Source organism: Copadichromis virginalis, linkage group LG8 (assembly GCF_057382275.1).
Source record: "Copadichromis virginalis isolate Kocher_CV1m ecotype Utaka linkage group LG8, C_Virginalis_male_GT1.1, whole genome shotgun sequence".
NCBI lineage: Eukaryota > Metazoa > Chordata > Actinopteri > Cichliformes > Cichlidae > Copadichromis > Copadichromis virginalis.
This window is the reverse complement of record NC_140625.1, coordinates 10,397,640-10,423,638: the sequence shown is the minus strand read 5'-3', so window position 1 is coordinate 10,423,638 and position 25,999 is coordinate 10,397,640. Positions and strand designations below refer to the sequence as shown.

The 25,999-nt window shown below is 40.7% G+C and overlaps 1 protein-coding gene across 1 annotated transcript in view; it reads right to left on the bottom strand.

Moving 5' to 3' along the window:
• Nucleotides 1–25,999, bottom strand: part of snx29 (sorting nexin 29) — a 143,548-nt gene that overhangs the window by 100,291 nt on the left and 17,258 nt on the right. Inside the window, exons 12-14 of the mRNA XM_085465703.1 lie at nt 25,320–25,383; nt 23,733–23,861; nt 12,145–12,230 (exon numbers count right to left, since the gene is read on the bottom strand). Of these exons, the coding sequence (XP_085321829.1) occupies nt 12,145–12,230; nt 23,733–23,861; nt 25,320–25,383 (279 nt within the window). The remainder of the gene's footprint in view (nt 1–12,144; nt 12,231–23,732; nt 23,862–25,319; nt 25,384–25,999) is intronic.

Sequence of the window (25,999 nt, the reverse complement as noted above, 5' to 3'; positions counted from 1 at the left end):
ACAGCGGCCTTTACAACTTATGTCTAAAAATGTATAGTTTCATGCATCTGTTAAAACACTCGATCTGCATACTATTACTATGCTACTAGCAGCAGGTGCCTTTTAAACTTAACCTGCAGAGTGTTTAATTCAATTATTTGCCACAGACGGAGCAGTTTTAATAACAGGAAATGTAAAAACTGAAATGTTCAAAATGCTCATGGACATGATGGACAAAAATAAAAAGAGAAAGGACACAAGTGACAGATGCTCCAACAATTTCATTATCAGCTCCATGTGTGGGAAACCACGTAGGCTGGCTGTCGCAGGGCACTGATGAACTGAGCCAATGTTGTTATTGCTACTAAAGTATGCTTGTAAGCCTCCACCTCCTACCCAGAGTGCACTGCAGCAACTGTGGGAGGTGTGAAATCGGCGGAACCGCCGCTGGTATCCGACATACAGCTGTAGTAATTAAAAACCACCCCCTTTAAACAAGTCCACAGTCACTCAACCTCAAACTCTCCGTCTGTCATTCAAAACACAAACACGCGCTTAACTTCAAAACTTTCCTCCTGTGCTTTGTGATGCACAAACCTGATTGTCACGCTACATCACAGCACCGTCAGACACTGGCGAGGCAAAAACATGCGAGTAAAACAGCAGCCGACATAACAAATGGGATACATGTCTGTACCCAACATCTGCTCGCAGCTGCCCAGACTGTTTCGCTCCTGACACCAGGCAGCATGTTAAAGTAAGTCGGCACTGGGTTATTGTCAGCACGGGCAGTCACACGGTAAATGAGTGGCTAATAGAGCACCAGGTCATGCACGGGCTGAAAGGCACGCAGGCGGACGAGCTCGTAACAGATGTAATCTGTTATGAGCAGATGAGTTTGCCAGTGCATCGTTGCAGGAAAGGAGAATCCTTGCAGCTTCACATACAAGTAAGCCGATGTGGTTGAAAGATAGCAAGATACATGATGAGAGACCATGAGGTAAGAGAGGCGATGAATCTCCAGATGTATCGCTTAAAGCCTTCCAACTCCCTCTGACTCGTCTCTATTCACACCCCATACCCACTCTCTCTCTCTCTCAACTTAATCCAGTCTCAGAGACGGCGCCTCACTCCATTACAAAGCTTCGAGAGGATTGAACCAAATATCAGAACTGTCCTCCTTAAATTGAGTTGCTCTCAAATTTTCCACACAATGCCTCAGTTGCCTGAAAGACTGAAAATCCCTCAGTAAGCTCATTCCCGATCCTTTCTGAAGGTGATTTGATAGTTGAAACAAGTACAAAATCTCAGCTTCCATGTAGATTTACAGAATAGAGCTATTTTGGGGAACATTTAAAGACTCTCTGAGAGCAGCAAATGTGCAATATTTATGAAACAATCTCAGTGCGCAGTGTTATTGGGATTTTAAATAAAGCTCATAAGAACTTAAAGTTCTTTATTTTACATGTATGTGGGGTGCTTTATGTGATGCAGGAAAACAGTGATCTCTGAAAGTTGAAATGTATGTTTTTCTTTTTAAATTTTCAAACTCAGGTACCGCTGAGAAATGTTCTTACTCTTCCTCTGGGCTGGGGATTTTCTTTTTTAATTCAATTAAAAATATGGCTTTCAGTGACTGTTAAAACAATATAAGATAATCAAGACAAACGTATTCTTGTTCTTCAGTCATTTTTGTAACGACGCTCTCATTTTGTTTTGTGCTTCAAGGTCTGGGGATCGCTTGGCTCTGCAGCAGTGTCTGCAGCCTCTCCTTAGCTGCTCAGTTTTTCTCCACCAGAGATGATGGTGGTCAACAAAATCAACAAAATTTATGAAAAGAAACAAAAGCTCTAACAGATTTTTTAGCGGAAAAAATGGACGATCAGTCGAATAAAATAACTGTCATCTCCTCGGTCGTATGATTTTTGCCATAACCGAGCAGCTGTCAATCAAAAACACTGACAAGCAGTGAGCAGGTCATCTTCTTTAAGGCGCTGCTCTTTTCTTGGGTTGTTGAACCTTGGTGGTTATCACTGACCATTTTGTTTACCCACTTATTCTTAATGTTCCTGTATTTATATTTAGTTCTGTGACTCCTCAAACATGCCGCGTGCTCTTGCTGTCCATGTGCAGCATCTTGGTGTGAATGCATGTGTGTAGAAACTGTACTGAACACTGAGCAGCACTTAGCTGTTGTAGGTCAGCTACTAATCGGAAGGCTGGTGGTTTAATCTCTGGCTGCTGCAGTCAAATATAACCCCAAGTTGCTCTCCAATGTATCCATCAGTATAAGTGTGTTTAAATGCTAGAAAGCACTTAAAAGCATGATTCTTGTATGAATCGGTGTGAATGAGGCAAGCTGTATAAGGCACTTTGAGTGCTTAGAATGAGTAGAAAAGCACTATATGAGAACCCAACAATTTAGTAATGTAACACAACAGTACAACAATCAAAAAATGACTATTAGAGCTAGCAATGAAAGTACCTGAGTACATATTTTCATTGCTCACCTGAGTCTGAGTTAAGTGTAAAAACATTTTTTTCCCCACTAAAAGCTAGAAGGCTGTGGTTTCATGCATTTTTTAAAAAGAATTTGGGAACTGCTCAGAACAGCCGAATAACATTTAACTGGTGTGTGAAAATCATGTTTATCTATTTGTTTTGTGACATTTTAACAGCTTGCAGCGAACACAACCAAACACAGAAATGTTTGGGTTATCAAATCTTGCAACAAAATGGCAAACGCTCCAACAAACGCTTCGATTTGGTTGCCTGAAAGCCAAAAAACGTCTCCGATGGGAATCCACACCCCGCTGGAGTGCTTTCCCACTTCAGCAGCGCCCTTCCATATTTATCTTTGGGAAAGGCGGATGATGACACCCAGCAGGCTCTGGCACTCCGCGAGATGATTAAAATGTTCATTAACACCGATCCGTCCAGGTGATGAAATCTGTCACACACCCCTGCTGCGCCCACATGGAATCGCCTGCGAGATATGACGCTGCCGACGCATAAATCTATACGCGCGCGCACAAAGGTGCCGCACTCACTCCGACGTTGACCACCTGGCCCCACCTGTGACAAACAATACGCAATGTCACCTCTCTCGTGCCAGGTAAATAAGCAGTGTGTTAAATCCATTGTCATATACACACATACAAACAGACCACCCTCTGCTGAATAAATGAAAGTCCCTCACACCTCTGAGACAGTAAACATGCCCAAGCTGTTGGATGAAGACCTAAAAGGCTAAACAATGCGAGCTGCCGCCTGGCTTCTCTTCTGATGATCTGAAGCTCCGGCTGTACGTGTGGGCACAATTAAGTTCAATTCACATAGAGAATGACTCATCATTTGCGCTTTTTACGGTGGGCCTACAGGGACGCAAATAACTTTATAACATAAACCACACCAGTTACAACAGTTTCATATCCACCTACAGCCGCTAATGCACAGTTTAATTTAGTCTCCTCACACTAACGTCCGTATACACCACGTCTCACCTACACTCACACGGGGGGATATGATACTCGAAAAGACAATTAGCACAAATACGAGAGTATATTATGTAAATGTGCACACATATGCACAAAAAACACATAGCTAAACACAAATTTTCAAATTATGACTCCCCTCTTGTCACTGTGACCTGCTTTCCACACATTAACCCCCCCAAACACACTCAGCAGCTTATTTGTTAACAACTAATCAAGGTCCACCTCCATATTAACACACACACACAAATCAAAAAGTTTGTACTGGCACGGCTTCACACTTTTATGCATACAGAAGGCAGGTTTATGCAGACAAACAAAAGCACAGGGCACACACACACACACACACACACACACACACACACACACGGCTGACAGCTCTCAGCAAGATGACCGACCTCCCCGGGGCCCTACAAGGGCAAAGTGTAGCACACACAGGGCCAGCGAATGCAGATCTATGTGTGTAATGAATAAGTTACACACTCCTATTAGGCCAGGCAGCAGTGACAAATGCCTCTCATTCACTCATTAGGCTGCTGGCTGTCAGAGGAAGGAGAAGGGAGCAAGGCACAGCAAGGGAAGCTTATTGGGTTTTAAATGGCCATGTAATCCATTTCCTTATTGGAGATGAATAAGCTGCTGTCCACGGTGGGTTTATTTATGGGCGAATTAAACACGTACGCAGAGACAGGCAAAACGTAGAATGAATCAAAGTGCCGGGATGCCATCCGTGTAAAATTCGTGGACGGAAAACACAGCTGACATGCAAAAATGAAAAAAAAAAGAAGTCAAAAATGAGGAGGTGTAGGGGATTGGACAGAACGGGCTGTAGAAAAGTAGGAATCATTATATTGCAGTTGCAGAGGTGGGCTGGAGGATTGTAGGAGTCACACTGTAAATATTTTTGAATCATGAAGGGACTCATTGTGCTTTACTTTTGTTTCTGTCATGTGTATACTATTATATGTATTTTATTGTATTCTATATATTCTTATGTCAAACTTTGTCATGAATAAAAAGCGTGTTCTCCCATCTGGTCTCTACTTTTTAAATTTTCATTTATTGTCTGCTATACCTGCAAATAGATCGGCAAGTCGGTGCTCTGGGAATCCATCCTACCCGACAAACCATCCTACCCGTTGTTTCTATGCATGCGCACAACACAAAATTAACTGGCGAACCCTCCTACCTTTGAGAATATGGGCTACAAACATACTCTGACGGGTAAAATTAAGTGCCAAACCGTCCTACCTTTGAGAATATGAGCTAGAAACATACTCTGATGGGCAAAGTTAAGCGGCAAACCGTCATACCTACTTAAATTTGTGCTGGAATTTCTCTGTGACAGCAGAAATGTGCATAAACTACTTACGGTGGGACGTTTTGCCAAAGTAGGATGGTTTGTCAGGGTTCAATAATCTTGAAGACACACCTCTTGCACCAAGCTTCACCTACCAACTGTTAAGACTAGCCAGCCAATCAGAAAAGAGCTGGCTTAAAGAGAGCTAAAGAAGGTAACCCCTTCACGTTTATAAGTCCCAATACGTCCGGCATAAACCTAACATAGCAGTTCCATGATTTCTACCAGGAAATCCTGAAGAAGAATATCTGGATATCGGTTCATGTCCTAAAGCTTAAGCACACTTGAGTTATGCAGAAAGACAATGAGATAAGCAGACAAGTATGATGCTTCAGCGCGACCTTAGAATGGCTCAAAAACCCTCCAGTGTGGCTGAATTTTAAAAAAAATCTTCAAAGAAGAGTGGGTCAAAATTCCAGTTCTTGCTGCCAAAGGTGGTACAGCCAGTTATTAGGTTTAACTGGCAATTATTTTTCCCACATAGAGCCAGGTAGGCTTGAATAGCTTTTTTTCCTTAATAAATGAAATCAGCCAGTTTCACCGGCCCACAGGGGACCATCAGTTATCTTAGTGGTGCTGAAACTCCCAGAATCCCCACATCTGCCCAGATTCATTTACTGCCCCCCTCGGAGAGGCCGTTCCCTCAGGTAAAGGAGTCAGTCAAACATCAGCGAGTCGACCAGGCATAAAACCTCCACCTGGGACAATGAAACAATATCGCACGTCAAGTGAGAAAGCATCCATGTTCCGGGAAATGTAAAGTTTTAGTAATTCAGTCAAGCCCCTGATTTCATCATGTGACTTCACACCACAGCAATCCATCACAGTGCCAGCATTAACTCACTATTTTTCACCCGCTCACTACAGTTAAGAACAGACTGCCACCACCAGAGCTTTCTTTTTGAAGTCACCTGTATAGTTGGAGAGAAGAGCCACATGCTTTAATAAAGACTAGCTTGACAATAGTTTATGAGATATGTCAGTGTGCATTACAGTATTTTTGGCATTTTGTTGTGCGTTTGCCACAATGACAATAAAATGATTCTGATCCTGATATGTTCCACGACACAGGTCACTGCACTGCTTGGTGCCTGTAGCACAGAAATTCAGAACAAATGTACTCAAAACCAAACTAGATATGCTCGAGTCAAATCAGTTCTGAGTAACCTAGATGCATCACATTCCCCAAGTAAGGCCACAAACAAATAGATTGTAATTGGGTCAGTTTAATGGGGTTGTGTAGCGCCCCACTGTATTGGTCTGGGTATTAGATTACCCTCAGAGGATCCGAATATACTTGCCCTTAGCTTAAAGTGTGTATGGCATCATAACCGTCGCCAGCGGCATCTCTCCGTTTGGTTGGCTTCACTTTCAAGCAGGTCCTTTTATCCCTGACTCTATTCAGATCCAATCTGACTAATCCCTTTCCCTTTCATTTTGGATCTCTATATTCACGCAGGTCAGATTCAGATACGTTACAGTGATTCAAGAGGGTGACGCTAAAACTGAAAGAATGAATTTGGGGTTTTTGCATATCTTACAAATGTCTTAAAGCCAAAGCAAAAACTAGCTTTCAATCTCACTACTGTAAATATATTATTTGAAAATCACTGCAAGACATCAACCTGCAACATCTCTGCACAAGAGATATTCAAGACCCGGAGACCAGGGCGCTAGAAGGTGTTTGGGCCATTAAATGAATGTTTACTGTAGGTCAACGTATTCTTATAGCTTTTGTCACACTTTCTGACTTATTCTTTCAGCTGGTAATCTTCAAAAATGTTCTGAACAAATAAAAACCTTTTACTAAAATCAGTAAAAAGGTTTAACTTGGACTTTTAATTCAAAGTCAAAAAGTAGGAGACTTTAGTGCTCTCCATTTTAGGATTATGCTGCCGTAGCCCAGAGATCAATGAAAAGGTTTGAAATTGTTTGATGCTGGCAGTAAAAATAAATAAAGAAGTAAATCTCCCTCCGCTGAGAATCTAAATCTCTCATTGATGCTCGTCAGGGAAAGGGTTTTTTCCCCCCCTCTTTTCCCTCACCTGCGTAACGCCCGCGAGAAATAGATTTAGACCTCAAATGTTCGTTCACTGGGAGAACTTCCAGGAATGAATGGTAGTGATTGGTCATTAGACTGTATTTTTATACATTTATAGAGCTGTTACGGAAACACAACCTCTTTGACACATGTTAGAGAGGTTCAGCATCACTACAAATGGTGATGAACCCGATAATGTTAGTAGTAAACCATGTTCTCCAGGGATAAACCAGAAGTGAACCTCATCAAGCCCCAAATCCTGCAAGTAACGTCCACAGAATGACAAAAACTAACCAAAGGAAAACTTCCACCTAGAGCTGGGCGATATGAGATTTATTCATATCGCGATATGTTTTTTTCATTTCAGGCGATAACGATATCTATCACGATATAAGCCAAATAACTATATTTGTAAGATTTAAATGTGCCGTTGCTCACAAGTAAAATGTGAAATAATCAGCAGCTTGTTTTTATTTAAATATTTATTTCCCATAATAAGTTCAACAGGGTAGATGTACTTAAGGAACATGAGACTTTTTCAGATAAATAAAGGCAAATATTGCAAACTACACAAAAGGCAGCCGCTAAAGCGTTTAAGTTTCAAAATAGAACAAACGAAACAGACTAAATTGTCAATTCCACTTAGAAACAAAATATTAATTCTAAAAATAAATCTTAGTTTGTTTTACAGAAGAACAGACAAAACTGACTAACTTTTGTCAATATCAAATAAACTGAGAACTAAAAGGAAATTCTCAATCTCTCCTTGTTGTATAGCTTAGCTTTTCAAACAGTTTTAACAGTTACTTTAGTCTGACAAAAGCCGAATGACGAATTAGCGCTTCCAGTCAGAGACTGAGGCTACGTCCACACGTACACGGGTGTTTTTGAAAACGGAGATTTTCCGTTTTAAAAAATAATCCCGTCCACACATAAAGGCAGAAATGAAGGAAAACGCTGCTATGAACATGCCAAAGCAGCAGGTGGCGTTAGATTCCTAACCGTACCGAAATGTTGGCCAATCAGAAGTCTAGAAGCCTCGGTGGGAAAAAGTAAACAAAGCTGGGGCATAGAAGCAGAACTGAGTCGTATGTGTGGAGGGACAGTAACTGTGTGTATATGTAAGCATTTAAACACTGCAGAGAGTAGAATTAACAGTATTGTAGAAATTCATTTCACCGAAACAATAACGTGGCGCACAGTGTGACGCATGCACCAGTTTATTGTATTTCCAGACTTGCTTTCGGCACAATTTACAGTGCACGCTACTCTGTTTTTTGTCAGACTTGAAATAGCCGAAATACCTTCACACTACGGAACTTCTATGGCTCTTCCGTTCGACAATCTCTCCGGCATTGGAACCATCATCTGTTTTCTCTTCGGTCACGCTCGGTTGATTTTTCTAGTCGGCACACTCATTTCCTCCATTACGCGCTGGCTCCATTACCCGCTGGCTGCTTCCCAAACAAACACACGTGCGGCTTGGCACTTGTGCTGTACGTAACAAGTCACGCAACGTGACGCTGCGAGGTCTATCGCGATAGCTTAATTTCTCTATCGAGTAAAAGTTATATCGCGATACATATCGTTATATCGCCCAGCTCTACTTCCACCACAAAACACTGAAGCAAAGGGAAAAACAAGGAGAAAGGTCAGACTATCCTTACAAAAAAGTGGGAATGAAATGAAAGCAGGAAGTAAACCCAACATAACATAAGTCAGTGACGAATTAAAACAGGAGCTTTTTCTCTTGTGCACAAGTATGTCTAGTATATCTACCACTTATGCAACATATGCATATATTCAAACAGCATTCATGCATGTGAAATGATTTGCAATCAACACTCTGTAATAAAATCGCACTGCTCCTTCATATCCAAGTATAAGTGGTGTGGGGATATCCCCCCAAACAAACAGGGACACACAGCATCACACATGGAAACAACAATTATCGCTTCTCTGAAACAGAAGGAAAGGAAAACCATCTTTTGTGGGATGTCAGTGGGTCTGACAGCGCCTGAGGAGCATTTGAGAGATCAAGTCTGCTTCGCTATCATTAGACAGGAGGGGTTTCAAAAACGCAGCACACTGATCAGGGGGAAACATGCTGACAGCTCATAAAAAAGGGGGTGCTTGTGTATCAATTGAAACCCCCCCAGCAGCCGTGATTTTCTGCTCCCCTTAAACTCCTCGCACGTTATTTTGCCTCCTTCATTCCCAACACACAACGGCAGGCTCTGGTAGTCGACATCAAAGCACGATGGAACGAGGCGCATCATTAGCAGGAGAAGACAGAGGCAAGGGAGGATGAAATCATTTAGACGCCGCTGCGGAGGGGGAATTACTATGCCTGTCGGGACGACGGTGGTGTGAATGGAGCGAGCGGGAGTGTGGATGGGTGGAGAGGAGAGAGAAATGGTACAAACGACAAGAAACTGAAAAGTCAACACGAGCAGGTAAGGTAATGAGTGGCGGCAAAACAAGAAGAGTGCAAAAGAAACAAGAGGAAGCCACAAAGTGAGGAGGAAATTTTTGATTGAGAAACTGCAGCGGGTGAGGGCTATTTCCTGATAACGCACACGCGTGAGAAAATCACCATCGCTCTTTCCAATCATCTCTCATCGTACGGTTCCTCCCCGCCATGGTCTCCAGTGTCAGCCGCTCAGGCGGCCGTGTTTCACAGGCTGAACACAGTAATTGCAGGAACCAGAAAGATGAAATGTGAACTGTTGTGATGTTTTAAACATGACTCTGTTGTAGGCCGAACTCGCACAGGTCTGTGCCTGCTTAACAACCGCAGACTCTCAGTGATCATCAGTTCAATTCTTCTGAATAGAAGCATCTTTTTGGTAATTAATATAAAACAAGTTTTTAAAAACCATCAGATTTTTTTTTTTTATTGCAATTGAGATTAAAACTGCATGACAAGAAAAACTAAATGCAGTTTCATGCAGGGGTCATTCCATCCAAAACCAGCCAATATTTAGAACATTAGATGAAAAACTTATGGTGCAAAGCCTGAACACGAGTGCTGTGAAATTTTAGCTTCATATTTCAAATAGTTTTCAAGATCCATTTCTTTTAAGTGATTTATCGACCGACTTTCAGGCATTTTATTCACACACTGAAATCTGAGGCAATGTTTGAACATGAATATCTCAAAGACTATCAGAGATAAAAGCCTGAAAATTTTCGCTGCTGTTTCGTACCTTAAAAATGAAACGGGCTCTGTAATTTGGAACAGACAAATCAAAAATGTATCTGCCTGAGTACTCATAACTTAAAATAAAACTAAAAGGCCAGCATGCCCACAAAGTCCCATATTTGAGTACAAGCTAACTAAAAACAGGCAACTAGTGACAATTTCTACATGATAAATAGCAGAATTATACACTACAGTAAACAAAAGCATGTAGAACACTATCGTGGGATTAGTCACAAAAATGAAAAGATGCCATTTTTATTTAAATTTCATGCTGGATTGAACAAATATGACAAGTTGAAACACACAAAAAATATCAGTGTATCCCATTCGCTTCCACTTCCTTTATCAGGGTCGCGGGGGGCTGGAGCCTATTCCAGATGTCATATGGCGAGAGGCGGTGCACACCCTGAGCAAGTCACCAGTCCATCACAGGGCTAACACATAGACTCAGACAACCATTCGTACTCACATCCACTCCTGCATTCACACCTATGGGCAATTTTCCAATTAACCTACCCCCACTAAGTGCATGTCTTTGGACTGTGAGCGGACCGGAGAGAATATAACTTAGAAAATAATGTTGTTAAACATGTTCATATATTTTATTTTAGAGACCTGAGTCAAATATTTTAGAATATTTACTGCTCCAATTTGCACAAAAATTGTATAGTCCAAAGTTTAAATATGCAATATACAATGATTGCCTCAGTCTGTGTTTATTTTGTGACTGGATGGCGAGCGGGTGCTGGTGGTTCCTTGCTAATGCGAAGTCAAATTGGTTTCAAAGAGGTATACGGTGCAGCGCCAAAAACCTCTTTGCAATTTCTTTGGCTGCTAGCAGGTTTCCATGGTCGCCCATAGTTTGCATGGAGGAGTTTGCAAACCTGCAATGAAACTCTGACACAAACAAAAGGACAAAGTTCACCTTCAAAGTAAAAGCTGCCCCTTTGAAATGTGTTGCTTTCGGTGGAAGGCCACACGTTTTAGTCTGAAGGCCACCCTTTTTTTTCCAGTTTCAAGTGTCTACAGTTCACAGAATAAAAGGCAGATTCAACATATTCATGAATCAAACAGTTTATTATTGCTAAGGACAGACGACCTTTAACTAGTTAATAACCTCCAGTTTTAAAAGTCATATGATAGCCTCAATGTTAATTAAATATAATGCAAAGTTAAGCCTTTTTATGTTTTATTCAAGGTGCTGAGGCTGAGGCACACTATGGCTGATTTATCACCCATGATTACATCATTGCTCACACACAAACTTTGACCTTTCCGTGTATCGTTGGGCCTAACTGTCCATCTGGTCATTGGACTTTATAGTGCGGATGCTGACATGTTTTATCACTGATATAAATAATTAAAAAGACCCACATTTTAATACAAATTGAATTTTCCTCAAAATAAAGATAATATTCATCTAGGCTCAGGTTTCGTGTTGGTGATAGTGTAGCGTAGACGCTGTAGTGCATTATTAGAAGGGTTACTGTTAAGAAAAACATCATAAAACATGAATTTAATAGGGAAAAGATGCACCGAACAAAAGCACAAAAACCTCAATGAACCCTCTGGGTTTTAAAGATAACCACTCCCCATTTTGTCCCATAGATTGCAATTGACCTAATATATGGCCCTCTGTTATCTGCAGTGTTCATTTTATTTGCATTTGACACAACAGAGGCTTATCTTGCTAGTTTTCACACAAAGCCTCGCTAACATCCCTCTGCAACACAAAAACAAAGTCAGAGATATCGAATCTTTTCAAAAACTAAAACTCTGGATAAATGAAAGTGAGCAGGACAGAGGGAAACCAGCTCTCTCTGTCTGACAGGGTCTCGTACTGTAAAAATAGAGGGTAGTCATCAGAGCCCCTGAGAAAAGCACCAGAACTGATCTGGCATATGAAAGAAAACCGATGACCTTATTTTTCGCTGTTTGCATCCATGTGCGCTGCTGTTTGAGAGCAAAATTGATGGACTGGGACGCTGATAACGAAATCTAATTTCAGCTCATAATGATGCACGGAGAGAGCGCGCACACGTGTGTGTGTGTGTTTGCATTTTACCGTCATTGCCTTGGCTTCCTTCTCTCTTCAGCATCTGTACCGCCCCCACATATTTCTTCAGCTGGACCTTCAGGACCTCATTCTCCCTGCACAAACAGACACACAAAGCTTAAACAGAAGAAAACAGAGGGCTAAAACAAGAAGGTTATAGCTACAACGCATTGTATGCAGGTCGTTTTCAATGCCAAATATCCTTAGTGTCATTAAGTAAGGACACTTAAAGATAATGTACTGATTAATGGAGAGCTAGGATGGCAATATAAGTGCAAAAATATACTGCGTATGACCGGAAGGTTCTCTGACAAAGTTTCTAGAAATTGTTTTTTCCTCTGTTTCGAGCTGGGCCCTTTAGTTCCCATTAAGGGAAACATTAATGATACAGCGTATAGTGATATTTTAGATAATGTGCGCTTCCAATAGTGTGACAATAATTTGGTGGGAAATGTCCCTTAGCGTTTCAATATGAGCTCTTCCTCACAATGCAAATGTAGATGAATTTAATAAACTTCTAATGTTCTCATTCAAATATCTGATGGATCGTCTTGGCTTTAGCTCCAGTCTGACTCTGCATGGCGTGATTTGAATGCAATCATATGGAAATCTTTTCACTCATGCAGAAATGATCATTCTGGAGCAAATTAAAAAATTATCAGACTAATTACTGCAAAGGTACTTGATGTAAAAGAGAAAAGAGATCGTGTGTCTCGAGCTCATGAATCTCAGTTCTGAATTTTTTGTTTCTTCTTCTAGGTTTACTCTCTATCCAGACAAAGCAATACAGTTAGGTGCTTTACTATCTCCCAAATGAGGAAGAAGTCAGGCTGGCCTTGAGGCCTCTCTACAGACTGAAATAGAAGATGCCTGAGAAGAAAACACGAGGCCAAATACAGGGTCAGATCAGTGCACTGTAGTAAAGCTAGTAAAGCTAGGCATGGCCTTTTCAAACCTCCCCAAAACAGTGAGACCCCAACAAATAAAGAGACCTACTTTTCCCACCCTTCACAATTGTTATAACTTACAATTCCCTCAAACAACTGCACTGCAAGCTTTGTGCCATCTTTTAGAAACGCAGTTACTTGTAAATTTGGCGAGAATCCACTGTTACCTGGAGAAAAGAAACCACTTCAGCTGTTTCTAAATTACAGGCACATGTAATCATACTGCTTGACTATCCCACACAGATTCAGCACCAGTTGGATAAACCGGAACACTACTTATAGGTATATCAGGGCCTCTGATAGTTCGGAGATGCATCTTAAGAGCCCTTGAAAATGTAAACGCACATGTTGTACTGTGACCGAGGACACAGGCACAAAGACGCGGTGACAAAGAAAGGGACTGAGAGACAGACGCAGTCTCCTTACAAGCCGTAGCCGGCTGAGCATCGTCGACTTTGGGGAAGAAATCAATCAGAACTGGAAGTGCGGCTTTATGCCCTTGGCAGTTACATCTAACAGTCTTTGTCTTGCACCGCCGTCGCGCCCCCACACCGCCACCCAAACCCTCATTCTCCACGGGTGATGTTTGGTGCCCTGCTTATCAGCCCTCATTCACAACCAACAAAAGAGGGACCTCCGGGGAAACTTCCTGAAACCCGGCTCCACGTAAGAGATAATGTTATCTCTATAATAAGATATCTGCACATCCGCAGGCCAGGGGTGGAAGCTTTCCGGCTTGTCATCTATTGATCAATCATGCTGCAGGCTTTGATTGCATGTAGGTGAACAGTCTGAGTTTACAGGAAAAGAGAAATTAAATTTGCTCAAACTTTTTTGTTTGTTTTTTTATAAATAATAACCCACGAATGGAGCAGGAAGTCATGGTCCTTAAAAATTAGCTGTGGCCTTCAGAAGCAGTTAAGTATACAAGCTAATGGACTGCAGATGAGATTGCAGTATTGACTTACAAAAAGACATGGCCACTTTATAAAAAAGCCCTAATCACAGAGCTTGCCAAACAACGAGAAATTCATAATAGAGTTTAACCAGTGTCACTATCTGGAAGCGACAAGAAAACGGTTCTTTTCTTTGTTCTTTTTTAAATGTTTACTCAGGAAACCCTAAGTTAAGTTTATCGACATAGAAGTGGTGAATAAGTGAAGAAAAGCCCCACATCACTGGGGCCCATTTACTACTTATGTCACTGTAATTTTATTCAATTACATTTGAAAAACTATAAATCATATACCGTGGCTCTGAGAGGTCAAATGCACTGCAAGTTAAAGAAATCACCAGAACAGATAATGAGAAGTGACAGAAACCAAAACGTGAAGGACTCCACTGGGACACTTTAAAGAAGCAGACGATTCGTCGGTGCTGTGCAGGTAATGTTGATTTTAACCGCATGATTCATATTATACTACAGATACAAGTTTGCTATTAGCATGTGTTCCACAGCTGATCCGTCATGTTGTTGTCTCCCCCAAAACACTTCTTATTTAAAAAACACACTTTTTGTGAGTTTTTGCAACATTTTTTGTACCATTTCCATTTTGTTTAGTTTTGTATTTTGCGCTTTTAAAGCTTTTTGTTTTTGTTTTGTTTTTTTTAAGTTGCAGTGCGTTTGACCTCTCAGGGCCACCGTAATAACACCCATCTAATAGACTACAGAAAACTAAATAACTGTATAAATATTAATATTTTTTTTCCAATAGGTGTTTTATAATTAGATGCCAGTTTGCATGTTTTCTAACAAAGAATTTATCCAGGTTTTTCTTTTTTGTTGTTGTTGCCAAAAATACCACAAGAGAAAAAAAAAGTTTTAGCTTCTCGGTCATGTAAAATGTAATCAGACAGGCACCAAACAGCAGACAGACAAAGCCCATCGGACTCAGCAGTGAAGAATTTAGCAGGTAAAAAATTAGCTCTTACCCAGAGGAGTCGATGACGACAACAGAGCACAAAGCGTGAGTGTTTAGCAGGAGCCTCGTTACCGTTATTAAATACACCTGTGCTTTTCTGCCAGGTATGTAATACAGGTGTAGTAACAAAGGTTAATCAGGCTGCTTGCTCTCTTGCTTTCTTATGACTACATTAAATGTTGCTCTTATGGGCGATCGTGGCTCAAGAGTTGGGAGTTCGCCTTGTAATCTGAAGGTTGCCGGTTCGAGCCCCGGCTTGGACAGTCTCGGTCGTTGTGTCCTTGGGCGAGACACTTCACCCGTTGCCTACTGGTGGTGGTCAGAGGGCCCGGTGGCACCAGTGTTCGGCAGCCTCGCCTCTGTCAGTGCGCCCCAGGGTGGCTGTGGCTACAATGTAGCTTGCCATCACCAGTGTGTGAACATGTGGATGACTGGATGTGTAAAGTGCTTTGGGGTCCTTAGGGACTAGTAAAGCGCTATACAAATACAGACCATTTACCATTTATTACTCGTTGCATTATTATTATTGGTGTTATATAAAACATAATACTGGGGAATTATTTTCCCAAAGAAAAAAATCCAAACTGACTAAGTATTGATTTCAAGCCTTGACTATCTTCAGCAGGTGCCGTCGCTGCCTGTCATCTACTGTGAGCCTTTTCAAATCTCCACCGTCATTCTGCTTTTTTTATACCATTTAAATTATTATGCACTCACAATCGTTTCAACAGTTGTTATTGCAAGCTGTCAATAGAAAATAATAACCAGATTCCTGTCAGCTATTCAAGAATAAAATAAATAAAAAGAAACACACACACACACAGTTTTGTTTGTTCTCGAACAGCCGTTCCGAAAAATCATTCGGCAAGATTTGTCTGCTCTGAATAAACGATTCTTTGAACAAACAATACTTAGCGCGCTTGAAATTGAATTCCTTTCTCAGGTTACAACAGCACGATAATGAACACATTTTGCTGAATTATTGATCACTCTGATATAAGTAAAACACTTTGTGCCCGTGTAATGTGCTTGCTTTTGGAAAACAATGCCTGGGCCGGGAAAAACAAACAATCTTTCAACGGGATAAAATGTCACCTTGGTAAATACACTGCATCTGTCAACCTCAGCTGTGCTCTCCGCTGACAAGGAATTGTTGGTAATCAAGTGCATCAAGCTTGGAATTATTTGGCTCAGGTTTTGGGGACTGATTCGAATTGCTGATTAATTCAACTTGAGCGAACTTTGCAAAGTACACTGAACAATGTGTACAACTCCCTCCATTAAGAGCTGAGCATGTCTTTAGCACGGTAACATATAAGATAATATAAGTGGCCTGGTGGGGAATTTAGGGGAACGTACCCAAGCACTCGATAACACAGCAGCTGTCAGCGTGAGGATGATTCTGACCAAAGCCCCAATAACTGAACTGTTTTCAACTGAGTATTTTCAAATCCAATTTCAGGGCAGAGGAATAAAACACAGCCTGGAGGTGTGATAAACACCCTAGGTGTCCAGTATTGTGTCTGCAGTGGAGCAGCTTCCCTCAGGTCGTACCACAGCTCAGCCTCCCACATGCAATAAAAAATAATCCACCTGCTTAACACACAGCTCCTCTGTTTTTGCAAATACTTTTACATTTTTACTGGTTTATTTCAGGTTGTTTCTAAGTGTTGCGCCCCCTCAGCTTGATCCTTCCATGCAGGGCAGCAACCACACACTGTATTTTAAATACCCACTAAGACTGAACTCGTTGACTTTTGGTTTGCAGGAACTTCCTCAATGCCTTCAGTGAGTCTATCAAAACAAACTCAGTTCAGCGCGCCAGATATGTTCAGAACCACAGGACGAGAATTAAATAATGGATACGGAACAAAATTAAACAACAAAGCCAGAAGGGAGGAACGCCGCACAATTTCTCAATTCCAAAACTGAGAGCGATCCATTAAATTATCTGGTGCTTCTACTGGTGAGCAGGACGTGTAAACGTGACACATTCAAACTCATTTAAAACTCGAAGTGGGTTGTCTGCCTTGAGGGATGCTAAAGTTATAAATTAGCGTGTTGAAAGTTAAGGACTCGGCATCTCTGTTAAATAAACTGCATCCTTCATCCAGCAGATATGGGACCAGCCACACACTGCTTTCTCATTAGGGGCAAACGTCTGCTCTAGAAACATTTAGTGTAAACGTCTGCTTAGAGGATAAGCCTATTAACTACACTGGGCAGTAAAACTGTTGAAGTCATCTCATCTTCCTCAGTGCGAGATAAGTGAGAAGGATAAACCGTGTGCGTGCAAAAGATTTAGAAAAAAGCAGGATTGTTTTGTGCGTGAAGGAAACAGCGGGGGAAAAGAAAAGCTACGTGGCTTAGAAAGATTTAGAAAAGTATTTTATGTGCAAGTGAATGGGAGTGGGGAAAGAGCAAAAAACAGTGTGTGCTTAAGAGATAAAGAAATTATGAATATTTTGTTTAAAAGAAAGCAAAGAATGTGAAGTCTGAGAATGGGTTTTATATAATGGAAACACTGTAAGACACTGTTAGAAAGCCAGTAAAAAAAGGAGGGGGGGGGGGCTCTTATCTTCTCTTAGAGTACAAGCAAAAAAAACTATCTGAAAAGGAAAGCTTAAACTCAAACTACATACAGTAATTACTTAAACTGAATAGATGCCCTGAAGTGATTTTTTTCGTATTACATTTCCACATCCCTCCGTTTATTATCCCATGGTCTAAAGCCATCTTAATGTGCAATAAACACAGCATAAATTGGCTCTTCTTCAGGTACAGTCTGGCTCTGTTTGGAAGTAGTGAATGAGAGGTTCAAAGACGCCTTCAGAGATCAGCAGCTCAGTCGCTAGGTAATGCTCCCGAGTGCAATTTACTGCACTGCCATCTTTAAAAAAACATAAATAAAAAGCCCTTAAAGCATACATTCTCTCTCCTGACACACTTCTAGAGGCACATATATGCATTAAACATATAGATAAATCCACGCAGAGGCACAGCATGGCTGTGGGGTGGAGGACTGGGTTGTTAAAACTTCCGTTTGGGCAGAATGACATAACTGACTAAACACCTCCAACAAATAAACCGGGCAAACATCACAGCCGCTTGCTCTGCCACTTTATTTTATTTTATTTATTTATTTTTTTAGAAAAGCCGTACCAGACTGCTTGGAGAAAGGCGGCTCTGCCAGCTAAGAAAAAGGCATCTGCTCTCGTTTCTTTTGCATGCGAGTGTGTGCGCGCACGTATGTGTCCGCCTGTCCAACCACCCCCTCTCCCTGTGACGAGGAACTGCTAGCTGGCCCGAGCCCACTCGACTGGCCACCTTCCCGTCTTCCTGCTGCGAGAGGCCTGCTTTCCGCTCTGCCAACTGTCGCATGAAGAGGGGGGCAAGAAATAGTTGAGGGGAAAGATTTTCTGTGTGTCTGTCTCACTATTCTCTGAGGAATGAGCTTGAGGGTTAGACATTTAGAGCAAGGTCAATTGGTGTGGGACATTGCTATTTAGCAACAGCTTTCTGGTGACTTAATGCCTTGTGTCATTAGAAATGAAGAAATTAATATTAATCACAGTATTAATTAATAATATTCCAATATGCATTGCCATTAGGGAGTCATCATATTGATAACAAATTCATTTTACGGTGTAATAATGACGAGGATCATCTTAAGTGACAACAAAAACAAGGAGGCATCCAGATGGTAAGAGGAAAGGGCAACCAGTTTCAAAGTGCAGATCCTCCAGACTTTTTTGTTTGTTTGTTTTTGCCACAGTAGCTACTGAAGATAAAAGTCTGAAGCTTTTACTTTCGTTCTTATCAAGAAGATAATTCAGGACCTGTAATTTGGGACAGATACATTAAAAAATGCTTGAGTATTGGCTAGTTAAAAATGTCAAGTAAAAACTCGAGCACTATTGCAAAATCCCACATTCGAGTACAAATTAGCAAAAAACTTTTTACACTCTTTTGAAATATAACTATATGAAATTTAGCACTCGTCACTAGTTGTCTTTTGATGTATGAAGTTTCTTTTTTATTAAGGTGTACTCAAATATAACTAGTCAATGCACAGAGATTTTTTAATGTATCCATCCCAAATTACAGGTCCTGATTCATTTTGATCATAAGAAAGAGCAGTGAAAATTTCAGGCTTTTACCTTTAATGGTTTTTGAGACACTGATGTTCAAATATTGCCTCAGATTTTAATGTGCTGACAGTAGGTCGATGGACCATATTTCTAAAAAGAATGTGTCCTGAAAAATATTTGATATATGAAGCTGAAATTTCACAGCACTCGTTATATAAATTCAACTTTTGGACCATAAAATTGTCACAAATAAGAGAAGGTTGAGCATAAGGCCCATGTTGATTTCATATTGAAGGACCCAATTATAAGAATCAGTCTAAACTCACTGGACGGTCACACCAAAAACTACGACTTTTATCTATTAGCTCCAATTTATATGAAGCAAAACATTTAAGATTTGACTTGCTACATGTGCAATATTCCTTCATAGGAAATCCAACAGGTGATGGAAATACAAAGAATGCAAATTCTTGGTGTGCGTACAGGAGCACAAGAGAGGACTATTACATATGCGCTTGGGTTGTGGGTAGGGCTGCTCAATTAATCGAATTTTAATCACGATTACGATCTGGGCTTTCAACGATCATTAAAAATGACTGAGCCGATTATTAGCCCCTCCCTCATTTATCCGCGACACCTTAAAGGCCGGTCCGTGAAAATATTGTCGGGCATAAACCGTCCGTGGCGCAAAAAAGGTTGGAGACCGCTGATTAAGAGGACCCGAGGGAAGCTCGGAAAGCTAAGCAGAAGTTATTTGGAGAGGAGAGTGACTGCTGTTGGTTGAAAAGAGAGGTAAAAAAAAACTTCAGTGGTGTTGCACACTATTTTATATTATTTTTTAAAGTCATTGTTAACCCTTTAAAGCCGGTCAGAGCAGCACGCTCCGTTTTGTGTAACTATTTTTAAATCCCTGTAGAACCTGAACCACGTAAGCTAGCGCAATAATTTGTTTTGCATATGAAACCGGAGGAGTTGTACTTACATCTGATGCCATCAGCTTGTCCTCGGTCACGGTTTCCTTCCACATAAAGCTTTGCAAAAATTGCATAAAAAGCGCTTGCAGGAACAAAAACGTAATATTCCAGAAACACGCTTTGCCGATCCGATCAGCTGTTCGTAACACTTCCCACAGTGAAAAAGTCGTCAGCCCGAACTGTTGCATGTCCGCCATTTCCTGGCCGAAACCGGACGTGACGTCATTTTCGCGGAAATGTAGTTTTTTACTTGTAGGCCTTAAAAGCCTACACTGGTCATGTTTGACTTTTCTGAATAGTTGCTGGGATGCTTAGAGCTCGAATTGCACTGCTGGAAATAGTTTATTTTGATGCACCTGCTGTTTTCTTTGCAAATTTGCATCATAGGATTGTTTTTTTTTGTTTTTCCTGCAGTATATAAAAATTGGTGTATCTCCAAGATAAAACTATGAAGACACTCAAAATAAATTTCCTGTTGTTGTAAACTATTTTTTGCAACTTTTTTGTATTTAAAGTTTTGAGGGATAAACCTCTTAAATTTCTCCAAGTAGAAATATATGTAAAAACAAAACAAAAACGATTTTCAATTTTTTTTTGTAATTTATTGCACTTTTTTGCAATTAATGTAGTTACTATGGACTTAATGCATACATATTATTAAAATATGGGCTATAACAGTTATTTAGCAACTTGAAATGCTCCCACAAATGGCACTACAGCATGTAAAAAAATAATATAAGCTCTGGCGGACTTGGTTCTATAGTAGGTCTTAAAGGGTTAAATAAATATCGTCAAATAATCGAGATCTCAATTTCAGTGAAAATAATCGTGATTACCATTTTTGCCATAATGCAGCCCTAGTTGTGGGTTGCAATGTCACAATGTGTGAGTATGGGTCTTACACTCTCGTGTTATATGTGGATGGATCTGTGAGTAAGTCGGTAAAGTGGGCAGCTGCTCGTTTTAGCCCACTCCCCTCTGCCTGAGTCTACGTCAGCCGGAATCTATGTATGGAGGCTTGCTCATCCTCCGCCACCCCCATGTACGACCAGGCTCACACACACGCAGGCATCCATACACGCTTTGTGTATATAAGACACTTCCTTTAGTATGGGTATCACTCTACTATGTAAGAAGGATCGTTCAGAAGATTTCTAAAATAAGATGACTTCCTCAAACAGCAGGACCATCTGGTGGTAAAGATAAAAAGTTAACCTGCACAGTGCCAGAGGCAGCAAAGTGATTCCTCTCAAATTAATCTCAGATTAAACAATGTCTCGATTAATTAAACGGGAGTAAAGCACTTCCATCGGGTCAACAAGAAAAGCAGTCGTTCTTATGAGTGTTAAGATGTTACCATTTCAGTGTCAAAACTGACTCAATTCACCATTAACGCAGTAATGATGAAGAATTGTGGGGCACATAGCAACAGTTGCCAGTAGCCGCTTTCACAGAATGATGCCGACAGCTCCAAGCCCTCATTCAGCGGCTAGCTGCTCCTTCAACGGTATTTATAGCCGCTATTGATCGAGACAGATTTGGCTGAGAAGGAAAAGCAGCACTTGAGATTTAGCAGCAGACTACAGAAACAGATTTATGTGTCTGAGTGCGATTGATTGTGTGAAAATGCAAACTGTAGGTCACAGTACTCTCTTGTTCTCACTGCCTCTCTACCTCGTGTCATTTCCACCCCATTAAAGTGCTCCATATGAACATCATCACATATTAAACGGCTCAGTCAGCTGCTGCCCTGTCCGCTCCCAACAACAAACCCATCAGATTCAGTCTCCACACACTTAACTTGAGTCACCAAATCAATCCCAGCTAGTGGATTGATTTACTGTGGGAGGCTACAATCTTGCTTGCTGGGGCTTTCTGTTTCGACTGCTGCAGGATGACTAGTCATCTATTTAAAGGGCTCAGGGCTTGACTGAGGACTCTGGGCACATGCCAAGGTGATAGAGGCCACTTTCAGTGAACCGTAGATGGCCAATTATTGGGATAACACTGACTGTATCTGCGATTTAGGAAAATATTTAAATGTCATGCAGCTCCATTTCTGGAATTTTAAAAGTGTTTTCAAACACTGGTGTGACAAATCCTCCCACCACAACATCATCCATACACCATTTGTGTTTTTATGTTTGTTTGGGTGCACTTTGCTGGCGCTGGGCTGGGTGCCCTTTTGCTTTTAGAACAGACGTAATTCTTCATGACATAGATTTAGCAAGGTGCTGATAACATAATAGCATCACACAGTTGCTGCACATTTGTCAGCTGCACATCCATGATGTGAATCTCTCGTTTCAGTCCAGACGACTGGATTGAGATCTGGTGACTGTGGAGGCCATTTGAACATGACACAGGACCTGAGGGATACACATGGCCCTGAAGCCTCATCAGAAATGATCTCAGTGGAAGGGTGGCTGTCAAGAAGCCATTCTTAAGGAGGGGAAACCAGGAGAAAAAGGCTGAGGTATGAAAAATTACACAAGAACTGGACTCAAAATATTCTTTTATGGACTCAAAATGTATGAAGGAGAGGTACAACAGTGTCTACAGCCATGTGTAAAGCATAGTGGAGGCTCTGTCATGGTTTGGGGACGCGTTTCAGCCAGTGGTGTTGGGGATTTTGTTAAAAGTGACAGAATTATGAATGCAGAAAAATGCAGTCAGATTTTGAGCCACCATGCAATGCCATCTGTCATCTGTGACGCGTGCCATTAGAAATTGTTTTATTTTTCAGCGTGACACTGATTCCAAACACACTGCCAACGGAGTGAAAGCATACCTGGATAGAAAAACAAACACTGGAACATTATCAGTCAACATTACTGAAGCAGTGTGGGATCGTCCTGACAGAGAACAGAACAAAAGCCAACATCAAAGAGCTTTGAATGTCCTTCAAGAAACCTGGAGAACAATTCCACAAGACTACCTAAAGAAATGACAAGAAAGCTGCCTGACAGAGTTCAGACTGTGTTAAAGCACAAAAGGTGGTCCTAACAAGTATTGACTTTCAAACTCATTAGAATTGTGCAAACTGTTTTTCCCCTCTTCCATACATGTGCGCACACTTTTCAATCCATGACTGCACCTATTTCTCATTTTCCCCGCAAAATATATTGACTCAAGAATATATAAATTTAAAACTACTGTATGGGTAAATATGTGCCAGAAAATCATAAATGTTACAATTTCTTGCTAGAGGTGAAACCAGAAGATCATTTGACATCATATTCTGCCACTATTTTGTGTGCCCAAAGGGTTATAGTGTGGAAGCTTCGAATGGGACTTCATTTGTTATATCAGAGGTGCCATTAACAATTTTCTGACTGAAAGTCAACAAATTGAATAACCTGTGGTCCAAAGTGTCAATAAGAGTAAAAAATGAGTTTTCTGACCAGTAGACAAAAACAAATAAATCGTCTGTTTACGTCAGCGTGCAAATGCTTTGGCGCACACAATAATCTAAATTTACTGTCACCTGAAATCAAAAGCAGTATTTTTAAATCTGCACTCTTTGCTCTCATTCATTTGTTAAGAGTGCATTAACTTGTTAAACGTTAATAGAATAAGTCCCCTGCTACGTGCAGTTTCAATCATCCACTGTGCAGGCAGATGTTACGTATTAACGTATGGTCCGCAGTCATCACGTGTTACCTGGCCAGCGCCTGGACCTTCGCTGAGTGCCTCTCTTCCAGTTCTGCCAGCTTCTTCTTCAGCAGATCGGTTTCCTGCCTCAGGCCTGCTGAGTGCTCCATCTCCCCATCCAGCAGACTGCGAAGAGACCTAAAGAAAAAAACAATTTAAAAAGCAGCTGCCATGCATGTTTATGCATAAATAACACAGGCTTCTATCACTATCACATTCAGGTAGCATCCCATACACAGGCTTAATCCTCTAAATGTTAAAATACTGGGGATGTTATTTTCATAAACAGATTAGATAAACTGACGATACTTGCTTTAATTGCAGCACTAACTGACAGACTGATTTACATTTAGCTCTGATATAAAATATTTAATCAGCACTTAATCTGTGCCTGTGTCGTTAATTTAATACCCTAAATTTAAATCATTTAGTATGAAATTCTAACCTCTGCTTGGCAGGAGATTCACTTTAATTATATAGAGAGATCCTCGCCTCTCATCTTCTTAAGGAAACCCTTCATAATATTCAGGCTAGTAAATCCTTCTTTGTCATCGGGTTGTGTATCACCTGCTTTCATATGCGCTGTTGTGCAGCTTTTTTTTCAAAAAGAAAACTTCTTAAAATCGACTTTAATCATCAGACCTTTTTAGACACTTGTGGTATTTGTATTTTAATGGTCTTTTCTTAACTGCTGACTCGGGTTTTTCTGCTCTTTTAGTTATTTTAGATTTGTTGTGGCGTACCTCAGGGGTCCATGTTGGGTCCTACTCAGTTTTCATTATATATGCTGCCTTTGGGATCGATCTTCAGGAAGTACAAAATTCACTTCCATTGTTACGCTGACACCATCCAGATTTATTTTCCTGTCTACGAGATGTTAGAGACGGGTTAACACAGCTTTTATCACCTGCGTCAGATTCCCAAAGCAAAATCCCATCTTCCTCCAAAAGGCCTTAAAAATCCATATTTATGCTTTCATCAGCTCTAGATTGGACTACTGCAATAGCTTGTATCTGTTTGTTGCTCGCAGGCAGTCAAAATGCTGCTCGTTTAACAGATTTTGCATCACTCCAGTTTCATCAGGTCTATAAAGGCTCCCTGTCCATTTTTTATATTAGAAAATGTGAGATCCTTTTACTTACTTTTTATTTTTAAATGGCAACCAACTATTTAACCAGGCAGTGCAACTTAAACAACTCCAAATTCTCATAGTACAGCCATGGTTCCCATTAAAGCAGTTTAGTCTATTTTATTGTATTTTTGGTTTTTATGTTTTATTTCACTGTATCGTTTTTAATTTATTGATCAGTTGTTTCATCTTGTTTTCTTTAACTAACTTGTAAAGTACTTCAGTCAACCTTTTTGCTTTCAAATCTATAAGAGAAATAAATATGTATTGTATTTTTGAGCTTATCAATAGGACTATTGACCTTTGACTTTCAGCATGCTTAACTTCTTTTTTAGCATCTATTAAATCGCTGCAAGTCACAGTCTCTGGAGGCTAATAAGAGAAGTTCTTCCAGCCTAAGTACGTGTGTGTGATGGAGCATTTGAAAGTTTGCAAGCAGCAGGTAAGAGGAGTGAATCCCAACGTACGTGTTTTGTTCTTCCAGTTCGTCCTTCCTGTTCATCATGGCTACAATGGCCTGACGCAGCTCCACTGCAGAAGAGACACTGCGGTGAGATTTCTGCATAGAAACTGCTTCCAATGCATCACAGACACACAAAGACTACACACAGTAATATGCATAAACTCATATCATACAGCTTTCAAATGTAGAAATAACAGCATCCCACACGCCGCACTTGCTGTATTAATGTGAGATTTTTGTTCTGTCACAAAGATGAACTGCTTTGATAAAATCAGGTTTAACTTTTTATTTTTATTCAGCTGACAGGAGTTATACAGAATGAGATCCATCGGACTCACAGAGAGCAGCACTTTTATTGCCACAATAAAACATACTTTTGTGGTAGCTACTAAAAACTTTGACGAAAGAAACAAAGCCAAGAAAATCTAAGAGTGAATCCAGGTTTAGATTTGGGTTCATGTAAACTCTGCTCTGCCGTGCTAGTAAACAAAAACACAATTACCTCACAAATATCTAATAATTACAATCATCTGAACATAATTTGCTTTTATTTTACTGAGCAGGCATTCCCTCTTTTGTACTCGATTCTCACGAGGGAATAAGGGATTACAGTACCAAGGTTATACTAGGTTTTCTACCTTCTGAACTTCTCTCCGACTGTGTTGATCAGTAATACAGACCTTT